Raw genomic sequence first — 20,432 nt, forward strand, 5'->3', positions numbered from 1 at the left:
GCAGTGGGGGGTAGATGGGTGTATGCTATTAAAAACAATGCAGATGGGTCAGAAAAGTACAAGGCACGCTATGTTGCCAAGGGATACAGTCAGAGGAAAGGAGTGGATTATGAGGAGACTTTTTCTCCTACTGCCAACCTGACTAGTATCAGAGTCTTGATGCAAAAAGCGGTGCAAGAAGACTTAATCTTACATCAGATGGATGTCAAAACAGCCTACCTGCATGCACCAATAGATGTTGATATCTATATGGAACAGCCAGAAGGTTATGAGGTAAAATCTGGCACAGATACAAAGTTGGTATGCAAGCTGAAAAGGTCCCTGTATGGACTCAAACAATCAGGCAGAAATTGGAACAAGTTACTGCACGAGTATTTGAGTGAAAACAACTTTGTGCAAAATCCTTCTGATCATTGTGTTTACGCAAAGGAGACCGAAAAAGAAAAGGTGATCATCTTAATATGGGTTGATGACATAATCATTGGTGCCAGTGATGAAAACGCACTGAAGGTTGTGAAGGAGATGCTCTCAGCACGATTTAAAATGAAAGACTTGGGAAAACTCAGACATTTTCTGGGTATTGTTTTTGACCAAAGTGATGGATGTGTTAAGATGTCACAAAAGAGATGTGTGGAAAACATACTAGAAAGGTTTAACATGCAAGACTGTAAACCTAGGACGACACCTTGCGAACAAAAGTTAAACTACACTAATGATGCACAAGTGATGAGTGACGTCAAGAAATACAGAGAGGCTGTTGGAAGCCTGATTTATTTGGCTACATGCACGAGACCCGACCTGAGTTTTGTTGTGAGTAAACTGTCACAGTACTTTACTGAGCCGACAGAAGAGCAGTGGACTACTGTCAAACATGTAATGAGATATCTGAAAGGTACAAGTGAAAAAGAAATGTGCTTCACAAAAACCCCCAATGAAAAACTGCAGCTACACGCCTACAGTGATGCAGATTGGGCAGCCGACACAACTGACAGGCGTAGTACCACAGGGTATTGTGTAAGCCTAAATGAAAATGGACCTTTGATCTCATGGAAAACCAAAAAGCAGCCCACTGTCGCATTGTCGACTTGTGAGGCGGAGTATATGGCGTTAGCGTCTACTACACAAGAAGTATTGTATCTAGTTCAGCTGCTAGACGGCATCGACAGACATCAATACCCAGTGCCTAAAGTGTATGAGGATAACCAAGGCGCAATAGCGTTAGCAAAAAATCCTGTGAACAGACAGAGGTGTAAGCATGTTGACATAAAATATCATTTTGTGAGGTCAACTGAGTGATGGGAAGATAAGTTTGAATTTCTGCCCCACAGAAGAGATGGTAGCAGATGTGATGACAAAACCTGTAACACAGTTTAAGTTGACTAAGTTTGCAAAGTTCATGTTTGGAAAACTAACCACGTATGTGAAGTAATGTGCATGATAAAGGCAGAAAGGCCTTAATGTTTTTTTTTGTTTTGTTATTTGTTTGTTAGAGTATGTACCAATGTGAGAGCAAGTGGGGGTGTTAACATATATGAGTATATGCCCTCCATTGTCACAATCTGTTATATTTACTTTTCCTATACAGTATTGTGTGTTAAGCGGTAGCCAATAGGATGCCCCTGAATGGACATGTGACCTAACAGAGGTCAAGTGAACCTGCGTTCAATAAAGACGACTCAGTTCAAGTCAAACAGCCATGATGCTCCACTTGTGTTATTTGTACTGCGATAATATTCGGCCTAGCATTGGGTATGAACGCCGGGACCGTTGAGCGAACCATCTCTGCTAACACCTACTGTAATATACGGTATGTTGCCGTATATTGGATTACAGTTTGTTACCATTGGATTACTGTTTTTGTGTTATAAATACCAGAATGTTACCGTTAACTTATAACCGTATACTTTCGCATTTAATTCCCCACAAATTAAAGAAAGACAACCAACCTCATTTTGGTCATAGTGGTTGGAGTTATTAGATTAGACATTTGTAACAAAGAACAAAACATAAAATATGCTGCATGTATACAATAATAAAAAAATGAATCATAAAATGATTAGGAACAAGGTAAACAGCGAACGGCTGGCGTCCTTAATCCAGTGCCTCTGTAAAACAAACCAAAATAAAATATTTAGAAACACTGTCATTGGTAAAATATTAAAATTACAAAGATGAGGAAGACAACAAGATGTAAGGAAGGAGAATGTTAATCATGCCAGGCAAATAACACCAACGTTACTTGGAGAGACGATGCAATGAGAAACTCCTCCGATGTTGAACTGCACAGGTGATCTGGATGAACTGAGACTACGTGTCTGACGTCACTCAAATGACTTTTAGGCAATGAACACTTTGAATAATACAAATATTTATAATCTTCAATCTTCATTCGTCATAATTGTGGTTCCATTCGTCTGGTTTCCTTATTGGCGAAGGAGAAGAAGCTGTAAATCCAAGTAAACATTCCAACAAATAATCACAAGATCTGTAAAATCCTCTTTGTTTACTCTACATAGAAACTCAATGTTGTGTGTACTATGTACTAACCTATTGTTTAAATAGCCCAATACCTCCCAGAGGATGACTGTTTTCCCTGTCTGTCCCGGAGACAAAGACCATGGAGACGTACGTTAACGACCCCGCGGCTGCTGGACTTATTGGACCGTTGTCAGTCTAATAGAAGGTGTAAGAGGCTTTAGACAGACTGTTGACAGTGAGGACTCCACCCTAAAATAGTTCCAGTAGCCAAGTCAATATGAGGATTAAGTGTAATCCATTGAAAAATCCCAGTCTGACCGGTTATCCAGGTGCATGAAGTATATGAAAGGTGAGCGTTTCATTGAACTTTTATGCAGCTCACTCAATTTAAATGAAAACACTGGTTATGTTCAGTTGTTTCTTTTCTTGGAATATAATGCTGCGTCTTTTTGAGTCAAATCATTTCTGAAAATGGGTTATAATGTTGTTCATGCTGCTTTGTCTCATCTTCATATCAATGTAAACTGTATCGTGTTCAAGTTCTTCAGGCTGGTGTGACGAGAGCATTTCTACTGAATAATTATCTAAATTGATCTTAATGTGTCTTTTAATTGGCATGAACTGAAATGGAATGTTTTCATGTGTTTTAATTCTCTGTAGTGGTGAACATGCTCTGACAACATCACATACAGTACAAACATTTTTGATGAACTTTATATGTAAAAAGAGAAATGAACAGCAGAAATCATATTTTAGTTAATAGAGGAGTTACAGTGTAAAGAAATAATAAAGACATTTTAAACGTGACGTGTCGGCCTCCCTTGTGTGCGAATGCACTCTAGTTTCACTTCCTCCCCAGCTGTGAGATGAGGATTGTGTGTAATATTATTCTTATTATAGAATATAACCATCATCGCTGGTAAAACCGTTGCATCTCCGGGTCAAAGGTGACGAGGGAGTAAAAGATGTAGGAACGCAAACGCCACCACGTCCACGGTCAGAGTCATCAGCAGACCGTCCCAAACGTCGTGATGATGAGTCTGTAAGAACACAGAGACACGTTATTCCACATCTCCATTCAGAAAAGTCTTTGTTTTCTACAACCGTGTTACAAATAAATCCTTTGACTCAGACAACAATAAATTCAAATTAAATGCATCTGAAGTGTTGATGCTTGGATTCACAACGCAGATTCTAAATCAGGAGTTAAACATAACTGTTTAAATTCCACACATCAGTGAGACCTTGAGGCCCCGTGGCTTTTGTTGGTACGCTGCATGCAGTGGTGTCCAGCGTGTTCAAACCCAAACAACATCTTTGTCACGACTGTAGGTTCTCGGGGCGCAGAGACAACACGACACGGCAGGGTTGGTCGCAATACAATATGTTTTTATTGCAGTTTTCACACACACACACACACGGAGCAGTGAGGTCCCCGCGTCTCTCCTCTTGTCGCCGCTCTCACTGCTCTTAAAAAGACACAAACACAACGTTAGATTGGCATCAGCTGTGCAGATGCCAATTGCTCCCACCTGGCACCGTTCCCTGAGCCACTCCCCCCTCTCTCCCGCTGCAGACGAGCCAAAACCACGCCCGCCACCACATACCCCCACCGCCCGACTTAGGCCGGGAAGCCCACCGGCCTAACCTACTCCCCCCCCCCCCCCCCAAGAGGGCGGGAGAGGAAGTCTGCCACAACCATCTGCGCCCCCGGCCTATGGACCACTCTGAAGTTAAAAGGCTGTAGCGCCAGATACCACCGGGTGATCCGGGCGTTGGTATCCTTCATGCGGTGGAGCCATTGGAGCGGGGCGTGGTCCGAACAGAGGGTGAAAGAGCGTCCCAGGAGGTAGTAGCGCAGAGAGTCCACCGCCCACCGGATGGCCAGGCACTCCTTTTCCACCGTGCTGTACCTGGCCTCCCTCTCGGACAGCTTCCGGCTGATGTATAAGACTGGGCGGTCGACCCCCTCCACCTCCTGGGACAAAACGGCCCCCAGCCCTCTGTCCGATGCGTCAGTCTGCAGAGTGAAGGGAAAAGAAAAGTCAGGGGTATGGAGGAGTGGTTCCCCACAAATCCGGGTCATTATCCGCTAGACCGGATAATGACCCGATTTTATTGGCCAGGCATCCGGGGGGACGTGCGCCGCCGGTGCGCGTCCTGCCCAGAGTGTCAGTTAGTAAACGCTCCGGCCATCCCGAGGGGAACCCATACGGAGTGGAGAACGCCGTTTTTTCCTTGGACTCTGGAGACAGAGGAATCTGCCAGTAGCCCTTGGTTAAATCCAGTGTCGTAAAGAAACGTGCAGAACCCAGCCGGTCCAGGAGTTTGTCGACCCGGGGCATCGGGTAGGCATCAAACCGTGACACATTATTCACCCTGCGATAGTCCACACAGAACCGTACCGACCCATCTTTCTTAGGCACAAGAACGATGGGGCTACACCAGGCGCTGTGGGACTCTTCTATTACCCCCATCTCCAACATACTAGCCAATTCCCCCTGAACCACTTTTCTTTTGTGTTCGGGCATCCTGTAGGGACGTGATCTCACCGTCACCCCCGGGGGCGTCTCGATTCGGTGAGCTATCAGGTCGGTCCGGCCTGGCAGGGGGGAGAACACGTCAGCAAACTGCTTCTGCAACTGGGCGATGTCCGTTCTCTGGTCCTCGGAGAGACGGGCCTCGTACGGGAGCGGGGTGGGATCAGCCGCTTTTGGCACCTCCGGCCCCAGCTCTTCTCTTTCCGGTACCGCGGACACCAGGGCAACAGACTCCGCCTCCCTCCAGGCTTTCAGGAGGTTTAGGTGGTATATTTGCGTCGCTCCGCCCCGGTCAGACCGCACCACCTCATAGTCGACATCCCCCACCTGCCGTGTGACCTCAAAGGGCCCTTGCCACTTAGCCAGGAGTTTAGAGTTGGAAGAAGGAAGTAACACAAGTACCTTTTCTCCCGGCGTGAATTGCCGCAGCCTGGCTCCTCTGTTGTACAGCCGTTGTTGCCGTTCCTGGGCCTGGAGCAAATTCTCTCGTGACATTTTACCCAGTGTGTGGAGCTTTGCTCGCAGGTCCAGGACGTACTGGATCTCGTTCTTGCCAGGGCTGGACCTTCCTCCCAGCTTTCCTTAATTAGGTCCAGCACCCCCCTCGGCGTCCTGCCAAACAAAAGTTCAAAGGGAGAAAACCCTGTGGAGGCCTGGGGAACCTCCCGCACTGCAAACAACAGAGGGTCAAGCCAGTTATCCCAATTACGTTCATCTTCGCTAATAAATTTACGGATCATGGACTTCAGAGTCTTATTCATACGTTCCACCAGCCCATCCGTCTGCGGGTGATACACGCTAGTGCGAATGGACTTGATGCCCAGTAACCCGTAAAGCTCTCTCAGTGTGCGCGACATGAACGAGGTGCCCTGGTCAGTCAGAATCTCTCTAGGGATTCCGACTCGGGAGATGACCTGAAACAGAGCCTGCGCGACACTCTTTGCAGAGATATTGCGCAACGGTACTGCCTCCGGATATCGCGTTGCGTAATCCATGAGGACTAACACAAAACGATATCCGCGTGCGCTCCGGTGAAACGGCCCGATGAGGTCCATCCCGATCCGCTCGAACGGAACCTCCACCAACGGCAGAGGACGCAACGGCGCCCTCGGGATGGCCGGAGCGTTTACTAACTGACACTCCGGGCAGGACGCGCACCGGCGGCGCACGTCCCCCCGGATGCCTGGCCAATAAAATCGGGTCATTATCCGGTCTAGCGTTTTTTCGTATCCCATATGCCCCGCCATCGGGTTATAATGAGCCGCCTGGAAAATCATTTCCCGACGGCTTTTCGGCACCAGCAACTGGGTGTTTTCCTGCCCCGTCAGAGTGTCACGACTCACTCTATACAGTCTGTCCCTAATCAATGAAAAGTGCGGATATGATTGCGCCGCGTCAGGGCGCACCAACTGACCATCAATCCTAATCACTTGGTCGTAGGCTGAGCGTAGAGTATCGTCACGAGACTGCTCGAGTGGAAAATCTTCCATGGAGCGAAACCCGGGAACCGGCGGAGTCTCTACGAGAGGCTCCGCCGACTCGCCCTCCCCGTCTGCAGCGTCGGACGACCTCGCGTCACCGCTGAGCACCGCGCACATACCGCATAACCCTGTCGGTCGTGAACGCACCCCCGCGGCCAGCCCCATTAGCTTATCAAATCCTGGCCAATCTGTTCCCAAAATCACAGGGTGCGTCAGGCGGGAGCTAACCGCTGCCTTCACACTATGCTTTTTCCCTCTATGCCTAAATTCTACGGACACTATGGGATACTCGTGAACGTCCCCATGCACACACCTTATTCTCACCCGTGACGCCTCCACCAATGCCCCGGGCCGAACCAGGCTCTGGTGAATCATAGACTGCATGCAGCCCGAATCAACCAACGCCTGGCGTATACCCCCCTGGATTCTTACCGGAACGCGGTACGTCGCTCCCGGACCGGGGGAGGGTGTTGGAACGCCGGCAACCCGAATCACCTGTCCCACCTCCATCAGCGGACACTCTCTCCGGAGGTGCCCGGGCTGCCCGCACCTCCAACATTCCTGCCCCGGCGTTTGAGAACCCCCCTGTGGGTCGGGAAGGGCACCGGAGCGTTCTGCGGTCGGCGGGTAGCGGGCCGGAAGGAACGAAGTCCGTCGCGGGGCCGGCACGGGTCGTTCCACCGGCGGCAGCTGCCCCTCTCGCCGTCGCGCCGGTCGGGCCGGGGATGGCGTACCCTCCTCGTCCCGCTGACCGCTGGGGTGCACCGCCAGGTGATCCTCTGCGAGGGTGATGGCCGCTTTGAGGGTCGGTGGGCGGTGGTACTTCACCCACGCTGCCGTCCGGGCCGGGAGCCCCTCCGCAAACTGCTCCAGGACCACCTTCTCCATTACGGCCTCCATCCCCCCAACGCCGTTGGGCAGCAGCCATCTGTTCGCGGCGTCTTTGAGCCGCTGTCCGTACGCGAATGGCCGGTCCCCCGGCTCCAACCTGGTCTGCCGAAACCGCCGGCGATGGTCCTCTGGCAGCAGCCCCAGCCTGTCGGTGACCGCCTTACGCACGGATGCGTAGTCCCGCCGGGCCGCCGGTGGCAGCCCCATGGCCGCCGTCTGCGCCTCCCCGGATAAGAGAGGCAGAAGCCGGACCGACCACTCCTCCGCTGGCCAGCTGCACGCCTCTGCCATCGCCTCAAAGGCCTCCAAAAAGGACTGCGCGTCATCTTCCGCTGTCATGCGATGGAGCGCCAGTCCGGTCAGCGCCGCGGGCCCGGGCGTTCGCTGAGCGTCGGCCGGTCGCGCCGCCAGTTGCTCCAGAGCCTGGGCCTGACGCCCCACCTGGGCTTGGAGCGCCCCCAGGAACTGTCGATTGGCCTCCGCCTGGTCCCGCTGGATGGCCGCCAGCTCGCCGATCATCCGACCCAGCGCCAGGATTGGCTGAGCCGGCATCCCCTGCTGCTGCTCATCGGTCATTCCGCCGTTCCCCCGCTACGTTGGGTGCCACTGTCACGACTGTAGGTTCTCGGGGCGCAGAGACAACACGACAGGGTTGGTCGCAATACAATATGTTTTTATTGCAGTTTTCACACACACACACACACACACACACACACACACACACACACACACACACACACACACACACACACACACACACACACACACACACACACACACACACACACACACACACACACACACACACACACACACACACACACACACACACACACACACACACACACACACACACACACACACACACACACACACACACACACACGGAGCAGTGAGGTCCCCGCGTCTCTCCTCTTGTCGCCGCTCTCACTGCTCTTAAAAAGACACAAACACAACGTTAGATTGGCATCAGCTGTGCAGATGCCAATTGCTCCCACCTGGCACCGTTCCCTGAGCCACTCCCCCCTCTCTCCCGCTGCAGACGAGCCAAAACCACGCCCGCCACCACAATCTTACAATGTCTGACCTTTGCAGAGAAGGCAACGATGGCGAAAGCAATGACCATCAGTACTCCGACAGTGACGAAGACGTGGTTCAAGTCGAGGAAGGAGGCGATGGTTCCCACCATGTGCGACAAGCTCACGGTGACCACTACCTGTGGACACAACTTGTTAAACACCGCCGGCCTCTTCTGGCTTTTATAATTACGTATAATCACATCTGTGTGTGAGACAGTAACCCTGATGTGTAACATTTGGGGTTTTCTGCTCCTGTAGGTGTCACCCACCCATCCCACGATGTTCCAGGGGTGACGTTGGCTGAAGGACTTGCAGATGCTGAGGGCGACGGCGAAGCCGCTGAAGGTGAGCAGGGAGCTGACGTAGAGCCACTTGTTGGTCCGTCCCTCCTTCCCTCCGGAGAAGGACGCACACAAGACCCCGAAGGAGAACAACATCTGGAGGGTCAGGACGCAGAACACCTGCTCGGGGAGAGGAAGAGAACATCGGCCACAGCATCGGAGTGTACAGTTTACATGAGCTGTGACCTTTTTATTATGTCTACAGGTAATAAAACGATCCGTTAAATACGGTGGAGCGGTGCATATAACAGCAACACGACAACCATGAGAGCAAAGAGCAAAGATCAGGACAAAAGCTAGAAAAGGAAAAAATCATTATTTTGTGTCAGAAAGATATAATTGTTCTTCTCTATTATTCTGTTAATCATCTCGTGCCGTATCTCCTGGCGGTGATGGAGCTGGTGGTGCTGGTGGTGGTGAGGACACATAATGAGGAGCGTCCTGGGTCCCTTTGGAGACGAGGGGCTCGGGTGAATTGGACATTCTGGAGGAAACTGGGGGACAAACACAGAAGAGCAGTCAGACAACTTCTGTTTTCTGATTGACACGTTGAGCTGAAGTGAGACGTTCGTGGTTTGTACAGGCTGCTTACTTTGGACTTGAAGGGCGTGAACGTTAGAAAGTGAAACTAGAGCCGCGGTGCCACTTCTTTTATTTTTAGTAAACAAGCTTTGAATTCAACGATTAACAACTTAATCTGGTCAAGAACTTTAATCTAAGGTTTAATTTACAGTTTGAAAACACTGCAGGCAATTAAGTAGTGAGACAATGAGCCTGAAATCAGAAAACGTGATGTTGAAGAACAAGGTTGATGAGCAGGTTGGTTCAGACTGGCACGATGCCAAGGAGAGAGGAGGGAAGATGTAGGTGTTATGAGAAGACAACAGGAGTAAAACCTACAGGTTGATACATACATTAATTTGCTTAACACCCGGTGGAATGTTTCCCTCTTGTGGTTTTATCTGTTTAAGTCAGATACACGTGTTGTTTTGTTGGGTCTCTGTCGCCATGTTTCCACCATCCCAAGTGCAGGTGGTCACATTGGAACAAATTGACGTGTTGTGTGAGCGAGGTTACGCATTAAGAGTTTGTCCTTAATGGAATTTCTTACATTACTTTTACTTTTATACTTTTAAGTAGTTTTGAAACCAGTACTTTTATACTTTTACTTAAGTAAAAAGCTTGAGTTGGTACTTCAACTTCTACAGGAGTCTTTTTAAACCCTGGTGTCTGTACTTCTACTTGAGTAATAAATGTGAATACTTTTGACACCTCCGGTCTGTGCACACTGTGCCTCGTCGCCCCCATGTGTGGATTGTCCTGGCAAAAAGCTGAATGAATGCTTTCTTTTTGGTGAACCGTCTGCGTCTCCCTCTGTCGGTCATGGTGGTCCGAGCCAGGTCATCACAACCCTCAGCTGCCTGGTCAATCAGAGGTCAAAGTAGCCACGGTTCGGTGCTTGCTGCAGTTCACCATTTTCTTTTGTTGGCATTGCCAATAAACAAATGCCGTGAGGATTTTATAAATCCTCAAGAAGAATCACATCTTGTGAGGTTAAGAGTGGATATAAATATGAATTTAATTTGCCTTTGTTGGTATGAATGCCATGACACAACTCAAATATGCATACACATTACATTACACAAACACACTCCACCCACATGGCGCGATAAAGGTTACATCCCCCGCAACCAGTGCTGTAGTGGTAAAATTAGAGGTGGGTAAACTCTGAATTTTGTGATCATACAGACCTCGACGCGATGCGAAGCAAAGCAAAACACAAAGCGTTGCGACTCTGTAAGGCTGTCCTGGCTATATTGCATTATGTTATCAGTAAAAGTCACATACAATCAATGACAATGAATAAATGGGTTAGTAGTTTGTAGTTTATTAAATATAAGAAAACAGTAAAGAAAAGTATGTCAACACAACACAACAAGACAATTGCAGATTAAGAACTATGTACATACGGAGTCTCCTTTTCACAGTAGTGCCCAGAGGGCCTCCTTGTCCTCCACGTCAGGTCCTGCCTTGCACAGAGGACACGTGTTCTGGGGTTCATGGCTCCTCTGTGCTTCTCTCTCTCTATTGGACCTGGTGTTTCTCCTCTCCCTGTGCTCTCTGCATCACTGCCTGAAAAAATATGTTGAATTTAAGAGTTAACCAGTTAAGCAGCCTGTCAATTACACTGACAACATAAGTTAAAGGAACACTCATGTACTACCTATGTCATCATAAATAGCCTATACAGCATGTTTTTTTCACATTGAGAACTGACTTTTTTTCTAATCTACGCGTCACCAGGTGTTTTTCTTGTCCTTTTACCGTGCACGACCAGCGAACACAGAGCGCGCGACTACTACCCCCCGTCAGTCGTTCCGCCCGCAACGACTACTACACCCCCCGTCGGACCTTCTCGACCGGTCCGCGAAATATTGTCTGACATGAAACCGGTCCGTGAGGTAAGAAAGGTTGGGGACCACTGGGCTGATCCACAACGTGTGTTTACATACCTCCTGGATCCTGATTGGTGTCGCTGCTGCAGCCGCAAGGCACTGATTGGATGCTCACAGACCGTAATACAGCGCAGATAAAAATGATTCAGACTACAGCGTTTATATGTTCAACAATAGGAAACGTAGTCTTAGCTGTTTTAAAATTACACCAAGTTTATTTATACATACCTGGGGAGGGAAACATTCCACCGGGTGTTAAGCAAATGAATGTAGGTATCAACCTGCCGGTTTTACTCCTGTTGTCTCGTCCTCGCTCAGCACTGCGTGGTGCACAGCCCGTCACACAGGTGAGAACATTCTCTTGACTCTACTAAGTCTTCTTAACTTGCTCTGTTTCCAAAGTGAGCAAACTGCTTTCACTCTGCTTTTTATTCACCTGTCGTATTTATCGGGGCTTTTAACAAGATCACAGACATTAAGGGTTAACAAACTGCTGAGGGTGTGCTCCTTCAGGTCACAACAGCTTCTGTATTCATTGAGTTCATTAGACGGAGCCCAGTGAGCACAAGACGTAATTTCAACGTTGAAATATGGTTGAAATCGGGTTGAAATGAGGTCTGAACGTCTAAGACCTCATTTCAACGTCTTTTCAACCGGCTAAAAATGGGATGAAACATCAACGTGCCAGAAAACGTCAATTTGTTGACAAATGTGTTATGATGTAACGTAAGGTTGAAAGATAGACGATATTAACGTTAAGATTTTCATAATAATTAATGAACTGGTCGGCGAAATTTGGTCTACGCGAAGACGTAATTTCAACGTATTTAATATTTCACTTAAAACGTCATAATTATGAAACTACGGACTGCGTGCTGTTAATAAGATGCGTTTAAGACATAATAATGCGGGCAGGTTCAAACATTACTTGTAAACACGTAACTCCGCTGACATCTGTAACGCGCATGCGCGAGTTCTTGGACGCCTGCAGAGCTCCGAGCGGACGCAGCACGAGGCGAAGTTACGGCAGCAGACCGACATGAACGGGCTGATTGAACCACGACTACCGGCTCCACTACTCTGTAAGTACGCGAGTGTTTGGATGAAGCACACCTGGAACTATAACCGGGTGTTTTACTTGTGCTGCCCACCCGATACAGGAAAGACGGCCCTTTTTGTTAAGCTAGTTAGCGTTAGCGCAGGTAGTTTGCTAGTTAGCATATGCTAGCTTGCAGCATGATAGCCTTCAGCATGATGACCTGGACCAAAAGTAAACATCCCAGAATATTTTTCGTGTCTTTGGTGTTGCTAATGCGTTAGGTTGTTGCTGTACCCATACATGTTATTGCATTTCACATTGAAAATACGTTTTTAAAGCAAAGGGGGCTAAATACAGATTGCAAGGGTGAAGTGCTGAATTCAACAAGTTGTGCTCTGTAAACAAGAGGCCAAAACATTGTAAGTTACTGCTACTTAAATCATGATACTGTGTAATATACCTGGAAATGTTACTCCAGAAATACCATAAGTTGCAGATGAATTGTTATCTTGTTGATAATGTACTAAGTAAACCATCTATAAATGACTGTTCTAACACACCTGCTGCTGCTGTTATTATTATTATTAGTTTATTACTGTCATCATAAACCAAATGACCAACTTTGCCTTTGTGCTTTCCCACCTCACAGGTTTCTGCGGGTTGTGGTTGCATCTGATCAGAAAACAGAAGTTGTCTGACTGCTCTTCTGTGTTTGTCCCCCAGTTTCCTCCAGAATGTCCAATTCACCCGAGCCCCTCGTCTCCAAAGGGACCCAGGACGCTCCTCATTATGTGTCCTCACCACCACCAGCACCACCAGCTCCATCACCGCCAGGAGATACGGCACGAGATGATTAACAGAATAATAGAGAAGAACAATTATATCTTTCTGACACAAAATAATGATTTTTTCCTTTTCTAGCTTTTGTCCTGATCTTTGCTCTTTGCTCTCATGGTTGTCGTGTTGCTGTTATATGCACCGCTCCACCGTATTTAACGGATCGTTTTATTACCTGTAGACATAATAAAAAGGTCACAGCTCATGTAAACTGTACACTCCGATGCTGTGGCCGATGTTCTCTTCCTCTCCCCGAGCAGGTGTTCTGCGTCCTGACCCTCCAGATGTTGTTCTCCTTCGGGGTCTTGTGTGCGTCCTTCTCCGGAGGGAAGGAGGGACGGACCAACAAGTGGCTCTACGTCAGCTCCCTGCTCACCTTCAGCGGCTTCGCCGTCGCCCTCAGCATCTGCAAGTCCTTCAGCCAACGTCACCCCTGGAACATCGTGGGATGTGTGGGTGACACCTACAGGAGCAGAAAACCCCAAATGTTACACATCAGGGTTACTGTCTCACACAGATGTGATTATACGTAATTATAAAAGCCAGAAGAGGCCGGCGGTGTTTAACAAGTTGTGTCCACAGGTAGTGGTCACCGTGAGCTTGTCGCACATGGTGGGAACCATCGCCTCCTTCCTCGACTTGAACCACGTCTTCGTCACTGTCGGAGTACTGATGGTCATTGCTTTCGCCATCGTTGCCTTCTCTGCAAAGGTCAGACATTGTAAGATGTTGTTTGGGTTTGAACACGCTGGACACCACTGCATGCAGCGTACCAACAAAAGCCACGGGGCCTCAAGGTCTCACTGATGTGTGGAATTTAAACAGTTATGTTTAACTCCTGATTTAGAATCTGCGTTGTGAATCCAAGCATCAACACTTCAGATGCATTTAATTTGAATTTATTGTTGTCTGAGTCAAAGGATTTATTTGTAACACGGTTGTAGAAAACAAAGACTTTTCTGAATGGAGATGTGGAATAACGTGTCTCTGTGTTCTTACAGACTCATCATCACGACGTTTGGGACGGTCTGCTGATGACTCTGACCGTGGACGTGGTGGCGTTTGCGTTCCTACATCTTTTACTCCCTCGTCACCTTTGACCCGGAGATGCAACGGTTTTACCAGCGATGATGGTTATATTCTATAATAAGAATAATATTACACACAATCCTCATCTCACAGCTGGGGAGGAAGTGAAACTAGAGTGCATTCGCACACAAGGGAGGCCGACACGTCACGTTTAAAATGTCTTTATTATTTCTTTACACTGTAACTCCTCTATTAACTAAAATATGATTTCTGCTGTTCATTTCTCTTTTTACATATAAAGTTCATTAAAAATGTTTGTACTGTATGTGATGTTGTCAGAGCATGTTCACCACTACAGAGAATTAAAACACATGAAAACATTCCATTTCAGTTCATGCCAATTAAAAGACACATTAAGATCAATTTAGATAATTATTCAGTAAAAATGCTCTCGTCACACCAGCCTGAAGAACTTGAACACGATACAGTTTACATTGATATGAAGATGAGACAAAGCAGCATGAACAACATTATAACCCATTTTCAGAAATGATTTGACTCAAAAAGACGCAGCATTATATTCCAAGAAAAGAAACAACTGAACATAACCAGTGTTTTCATTTAAATTGAGTGAGCTGCATAAAAGTTCAATGAAACGCTCACCTTTCATATACTTCATGCACCTGGATAACCGGTCAGACTGGGATTTTTCAATGGATTACACTTAATCCTCATATTGACTTGGCTACTGGAACTATTTTAGGGTGGAGTCCTCACTGTCAGCAGTCTGTCTAAAGCCTCTTACACCTTCTATTAGACTGACAACGGTCCAATAAGTCCAGCAGCCGCGGGGTCGTTAACGTACGTCTCCATGGTCTTTGTCTCCGGAACAGACAGGGAAAACAGTCATCCTCTGGGAGGTATTGGGCTATTTAAACAATAGGTTAGTACATAGTACACACAACATTGAGTTTCTATGTAGAGTAAACAAAGAGGATTTTACAGATCTTGTGATTATTTGTTGGAATGTTTACTTGGATTTACAGCTTCTTCTCCTTCGCCAATAAGGAAACCAGACGAATGGAACCACAATTATGACGAATGAAGATTGAAGATTATAAATATTTGTATTATTCAAAGTGTTCATTGCCTAAAAGTCATTTGAGTGACGTCAGACACGTAGTCTCAGTTCATCCAGATCACCTGTGCAGTTCAACATCGGAGGAGTTTCTCATTGCATCGTCTCTCCAAGTAACGTTGGTGTTATTTGCCTGGCATGATTAACATTCTCCTTCCTTACATCTTGCTGTCTTCCTCATCTTTGTAATTTTAATATTTTACCAATGACAGTGTTTCTAAATATTTTATTTTGGTTTGTTTTACAGAGGCACTGGATTAAGGACGCCAGCCGTTCGCTGTTTACCTTGTTCCTAATCATTTTATGATTCATTTTTTTATTATTGTATACATGCAGCATATTTTATGTTTTGTTCTTTGTTACAAATGTCTAATCTAATAACTCCAACCACTATGACCAAAATGAGGTTGGTTGTCTTTCTTTAATTTGTGGGGAATTAAATGCGAAAGTATACGGTTATAAGTTAACGGTAACATTCTGGTATTTATAACACAAAAACAGTAATCCAATGGTAACAAACTGTAATCCAATATACGGCAACATACCGTATATTACAGTAGGGCACTGTAAATAAAACAGTAAGTTACTAGCGTCGACTGCCAGTAAATTGCAGTTTTGCAAATTGCACAGTAAAAAGTTTTTACCCCACTGGTGGTTCATTAAAATGGCTCCACAATGGTCACGTAGCACAGGGAACTTTGGTTTGTGTGTGAAGCCCGTTGCTTCTTGTCACAACACCTACATCTTCCCTCCTCTCTCCTTGGCATCGTTTCACTGACCCGTTTGTTGATAAGCATCATATATGCTGCACTAACCTGCTCATCAACATCCTTTATTGTTCTGTTACTGTCTTCAATGGGAAGTTTTCCGATTTCAGGCTCATTGTCTCACTACTAAATTTGCTGCAGTATTTTCAAGTTTCAAAACCGTGGTTTAAAGTTTTTGACCAGATGAAATTATTAATCGTTGAATTCAAAGCTTGTTTACTGAATATAAAAGAAGCGGCACCGCGGCTCTAGTTTCACTTTCTAACGTTCACGCCCTTCAAGTCCAAAGTAAGCAGCCTGTACAAACCGGGAACGTCTCACTTCAGCTTTCATTTATTGTCCACTTGATGGCGCAGTAGAGCAGGTGAAGCACCACGAAGCTTCGGCCCATGTGTGACACAATTGGATGGAAAGCTTCAATGCTTCACGAAGCTTCATCTCACCATCACTAGTGACCACGGAGCAGCTGGGGCTCGAACGACCGACCTTTCAGTTAACCAGCGCACACGCTCTGGATCTGAAATGTCCTCTGTAACATCAGCTAATACGGAACAGACAGACAGACTGCAGTGCATCTGAGTTGCACTGCGGCTCTAGTTTTACTTTCTAATGTTCACGCCCTTGTTGTCAGTGCTGTAGTGGTAAAATTAGAGGTGGGTAAACTCTTACGTCATTTTGTGATCATACAGACCTCGACGCGATGCGAAGCAACGCAACACAAAGCGTCGCGACTCTGTAAGGCTGTCCTGGCTATATTGCATTATGTTATCAGTAAAAGTCATATACAATCAATGACAATGAATAAATGGGTTAGTAGTTTGTAGTTTATTAAATTTAAGAAAACAGTAAAGAAAAGTATGTCAACACAACACAACAAGACAATTGCAGATTAAGAACTATGTACATACGGAGTCTCCTTTTTACAGTAGTGCCCAGAGGGCCTCCTTGTCCTCCACGTCAGGTCCTGCCTTGCAGCGTTCTGGGGTTCATGGCTCCTCTGTGCTTCTCGCTCTCTATTGGACCTGGTGTTTCTCCTCTCCCTGTGCTCTCTGCATCACTGCCTGAAAAAATATGTTGAATTTAAGAGTTAACCAGTTAAGCAGCCTGTCAGTTACACTGACAACATAAGTTAAAGGAACACTCATGTACTACCTATGTCATCATAAATAGCCTATACAGCATGTTTTTTTCACATTGAGAACTGACTTGTTTTCTAATCTACGCGTCACCAGGCGTTTTTCTTGTCCTTTTACCGTGCACGACCAGCGAACACAGAGCGCGCGACTACTAATACAGACCGTAATACAGCGCAGATGAAAAGGATTCAGACTACGGCGTTTATATGTTCAATAATAGGAAACGTAGTCTTAGCTGTTTTAAAATTACACCAAGTTTATTTCGGATTATTCCAACGGAAGAATACAAGGCACAGGGAACTTTGAGGTGCGTAAACGCCACTTAGAGGTGCGTAAACGCTATTTATAGGTGCGTAAACGGTATTTATAGGTGCGTAAACGCTATTTCCAAAATTCTAGAGGTGCGTATACGGCGTTTACGTGCGTTTACCCTCCACTACAGCCCTGCCCGCAACGCTATAGGGCGTTGGTTAAGGGGCACTACAGAGTTGAGACAGGCAGAGGTTTCCGAATTGCTGATATTAGGCATGTTTTGTTACAGAGGAGGATCCTGTGCTGATTTTGTAACATTGGTTTTTCTGTGACGTAATCGACACAGTGTTCTGAATGCACCAAAATATAGTTTATTCCACACATAAATACATAACATACTCTTGTACATTTCTGTAAAAAAGAAGAAGTCATTACAGAGTTAAACGTTGTGGTATAATTTAACTTAACTTCATTCATTTGACTTTTTCGATTCCCCAAAAGGATACCGATACCGTAGCTTTGGGTATCAATATACTATCAGAATCAATACCGGTACCACTTGTTTATGGAATTAAAAGAATTGCATTTAAACATACTGAATTTGTTTTCATCAAAAATAATGGTACACCAGATTTGAATACAACATATATCTTATATTCAAAGATCCATGAATACATAAATGAATACTTGATACCACACATTTGTAACAAAGAAAAGTAACCTAAGAGTTGCAACATGTCGGTGCTGTTTTGACGGAATAATATTATACTGGCTTTACATCAGGCAAATTTAAGGCCCAGGGGTTTATTGTCTTAGTTGTGACCACCAGGTCCATAGGCAGCTGAATGGTGCAGCAGCCCTGATGAGCAACACGTGGTAGGCCTGTCGAAACTGACGATTCATGACGGCGTAGAGCACAGGGTTGATACAGCTGTTGAGCCATGTGAGGTTTGCAACGAACATGTGCAGCACCTGAGGGGCTCGGTTATTTTTGTCTGCTATGTTGAGCAACAGAAAGGGGACAAAGCAGAAGACGAAACACAGAAAAACAGTGAAGCACATGCGTGTCACACGCTTAAATTCGTCATCATCTCTTGAAGTTCCCGAGTGGGAGGAGGGTTTTGCAGTGGCGGGAGCAGGTGGGGATGAAGGTGATGCTGACACAATATCAGGGGGGCACTTGATCGCTGATGAATTTGGGTCCGTGGGAGACCTCTGGACAAATTCGGAGGAGTTTTCACAAGTTATCTCATCCGTATTTTTTGATGGATCCGTCTGGCTGCTCATCTCATTGCTACACGTCTTTGCCGTGCCACTCTCTACACCACTATCATCAGTCCCTTGTACCGAAGGAGCTGTTTTCTTTCTGGAAGACCGGCGGCTCGGCCTGTAGCGGAGCAGAGCTTGTGAGGCAACCTTCACACGTCTGTAAATGAGGAAGTAGAAAACACCAACACAACCCAAACCCACAAAAAAGTAGAAGAAGAGCAAGATGGTGCTGTAGGGACGACCCCTGGTGCGGTGGAAGCTGCATGTGCACACCTGCGGCACAAACACATAAACAGGCCACAGTGGGCCAAAGCTGGCCAGGCCTAGTGCCCATGCCGAGATCACGAGTAAAATAAGACCACTGTTGGAGAAGACACGGTCAAACAAGGCCCTTTTTGTGACCAGGAGATATCTGCTTACTGCTACCAGACAGAGCGTGATAATAGAGACAGAGTTGGAGAGGAAGAGCAGCAGGCCGAAGATACTGCACCAGACCTGACCGCAGCGCCATCTCAGGTGTAAATAGGAGTCAATGGAGATGGGCTGCAATATGGTGCAGTACAGGAGATCCGCTACGGCTAAGTTGACGATGAGCACATTGAAGCGAGTCCTCAGATGTGGGTCGACGGCGAAGGCCAGAATGGTCATCAGATTCCCCACTGTGCCCGTGAGGGTCACGGCACATCCCCACAGCACTGCGAAGTACCGGTAACCAACGACGGAGGGACTGTGGCAGGAGAAGAGGTCCTCCTGTGTTTGGTTTGTGTAGTTCATCAGCACTCTGTCAACTAAAGGGATTTAGAACAGAGGTTTGCTTCTTTATAATGTGCAGCCAGAAAGTTAAACTTACAAAGAAAGAAAAGTGTGACCACCAGTCACGTTCTTTCATACTGCACACGTCACTTTCACTTATCACTTTAACTTTTATTCCTTTATTTTTAAACTAAGCCATAGCCTTATATTACTAACCCATAGCAGTATATTTTGAACTGTTGTCTTGTCGTCCATTGTTGAACCGTCTGCTGCTACGCACCAACCGCCAAGTCAAATTCCTTCTATGTCTGACCTATTATGGCAATAAATGTTTTCTGATTCCTGATCCCGAAGGGACTACAATGACTGTGTATTTTCATATTAGATTAAGACAAATAAAAGACCTATATTTTCAAAGAAATGTCTTACCTTAAAATCCAAAGACTTCTGCCGCTATCACCAGTGGTCGTACTCTGAATGTGTGTCCTGCTGATTCATTACTCTTTACGTGAATTCTTCCTCCTTGCTCAAGTTCCCTTTATACAACAAAAGGATACGTCATAGGGTTTTCCAGTACACGTTGGAGTTGGGCAAGAGAGATCTTGTGTAGTTCCTGGAAAACTTTGAATTAAATGGAATAACCAAATTTGGGTAATTTGTACTTTATTAGTGAAACAACTTTTTTGACATTTTTATTTTAGCAATAAGATATGAGAGGCTGTACTTTATTGTCCAATAATGTAACATTTTGAGGGTGTTGTTAGGACCGAAGCGCATTATAGCTCCCTTTTAAAAAAAGTAGTTGTAGCCACCAAATGTTTTTATTGCATTTCACTAGCCTGGAGAAAAATAGCCCCCCTAAGTGCATGTAAACAGCATTGCTCCATCGCATTCATCGCTCATGACGTCCACCTTAATTGTCCGGTTGCGACAGCTCGCATTGCCC

At 46.3% G+C, this 20,432-nt stretch overlaps 4 protein-coding genes across 10 annotated transcripts; 1 reads left to right on the forward strand and 3 right to left on the reverse strand.

Annotated features, from left to right (window-relative positions):
• Nucleotides 1-3,176: 3,176 nt before the first annotated feature.
• Nucleotides 3,177-10,916, reverse strand: LOC144388937 (protein lifeguard 1-like). 3 transcript variants are annotated; one of them, XM_078092119.1, is made up of 5 exons: nucleotides 10,781-10,916; nucleotides 9,186-9,304; nucleotides 8,739-8,930; nucleotides 8,478-8,606; nucleotides 3,177-3,518 (listed from the first exon to the last, which is right to left on the reverse strand). In XM_078092119.1, exons 2-5 carry the CDS (start codon nucleotides 9,291-9,293, stop codon nucleotides 3,420-3,422), a joined length of 528 nt encoding a protein of 175 aa, XP_077948245.1. In that variant the 5' UTR covers nucleotides 9,294-9,304; nucleotides 10,781-10,916; the 3' UTR covers nucleotides 3,177-3,419. The 3 variants fall into 3 exon arrangements, with proteins under 3 accessions (XP_077948245.1, XP_077948246.1, XP_077948244.1); XM_078092120.1 differs by having other exon boundaries at nucleotides 8,478-8,602; nucleotides 8,735-8,930; XM_078092118.1 differs by having other exon boundaries at nucleotides 8,691-8,930.
• On the reverse strand, nucleotides 3,639-8,322 carry LOC144388936 (uncharacterized). Of its 2 annotated transcripts, none has more exons than XM_078092113.1 (2): nucleotides 6,932-8,322; nucleotides 3,639-3,947 (listed from the first exon to the last, which is right to left on the reverse strand). In XM_078092113.1, exons 1-2 carry the CDS (start codon nucleotides 7,964-7,966, stop codon nucleotides 3,777-3,779), a joined length of 1,206 nt encoding a protein of 401 aa, XP_077948239.1. In that variant the 5' UTR covers nucleotides 7,967-8,322; the 3' UTR covers nucleotides 3,639-3,776. The 2 variants fall into 2 exon arrangements, with proteins under 2 accessions (XP_077948239.1, XP_077948238.1); XM_078092112.1 differs by having other exon boundaries at nucleotides 3,849-4,498.
• A 476-nt stretch (nucleotides 10,917-11,392) lies between the features above and the next one.
• LOC120835024 (protein lifeguard 1) lies at nucleotides 11,393-14,551 on the forward strand. 4 transcript variants are annotated; one of them, XM_040203494.2, is made up of 6 exons: nucleotides 11,395-11,613; nucleotides 12,258-12,348; nucleotides 13,029-13,147; nucleotides 13,403-13,594; nucleotides 13,725-13,853; nucleotides 14,144-14,551. In XM_040203494.2, the coding sequence occupies exons 1-6, from the start codon at nucleotides 11,407-11,409 to the stop codon at nucleotides 14,240-14,242; spliced, it is 837 nt and encodes a 278-aa protein (XP_040059428.2). In that variant the 5' UTR covers nucleotides 11,395-11,406; the 3' UTR covers nucleotides 14,243-14,551. The 4 variants fall into 4 exon arrangements, with proteins under 4 accessions (XP_077948243.1, XP_040059428.2, XP_077948242.1 ...); XM_078092117.1 differs by lacking the exon at nucleotides 12,258-12,348 and having other exon boundaries at nucleotides 11,393-11,613; XM_078092116.1 differs by lacking the exon at nucleotides 12,258-12,348 and having other exon boundaries at nucleotides 11,397-11,613; nucleotides 13,403-13,642.
• Nucleotides 14,552-17,812: 3,261 nt separating this feature from the next.
• Nucleotides 17,813-20,030, reverse strand: gpr84 (G protein-coupled receptor 84). Its single transcript, XM_040203496.2, has 2 exons — nucleotides 19,916-20,030; nucleotides 17,813-19,521 (listed from the first exon to the last, which is right to left on the reverse strand). Exon 2 carries the CDS (start codon nucleotides 19,505-19,507, stop codon nucleotides 18,269-18,271), a length of 1,239 nt encoding a protein of 412 aa, XP_040059430.1. The 5' UTR covers nucleotides 19,508-19,521; nucleotides 19,916-20,030; the 3' UTR covers nucleotides 17,813-18,268.
• Between the last annotated feature and the right edge of the window lie 402 nt (nucleotides 20,031-20,432).

The sequence above is a fragment of the Gasterosteus aculeatus genome, chromosome 17, assembly GCF_964276395.1.
Source record: "Gasterosteus aculeatus chromosome 17, fGasAcu3.hap1.1, whole genome shotgun sequence".
NCBI classification, from domain to species: domain Eukaryota; kingdom Metazoa; phylum Chordata; class Actinopteri; order Perciformes; family Gasterosteidae; genus Gasterosteus; species Gasterosteus aculeatus.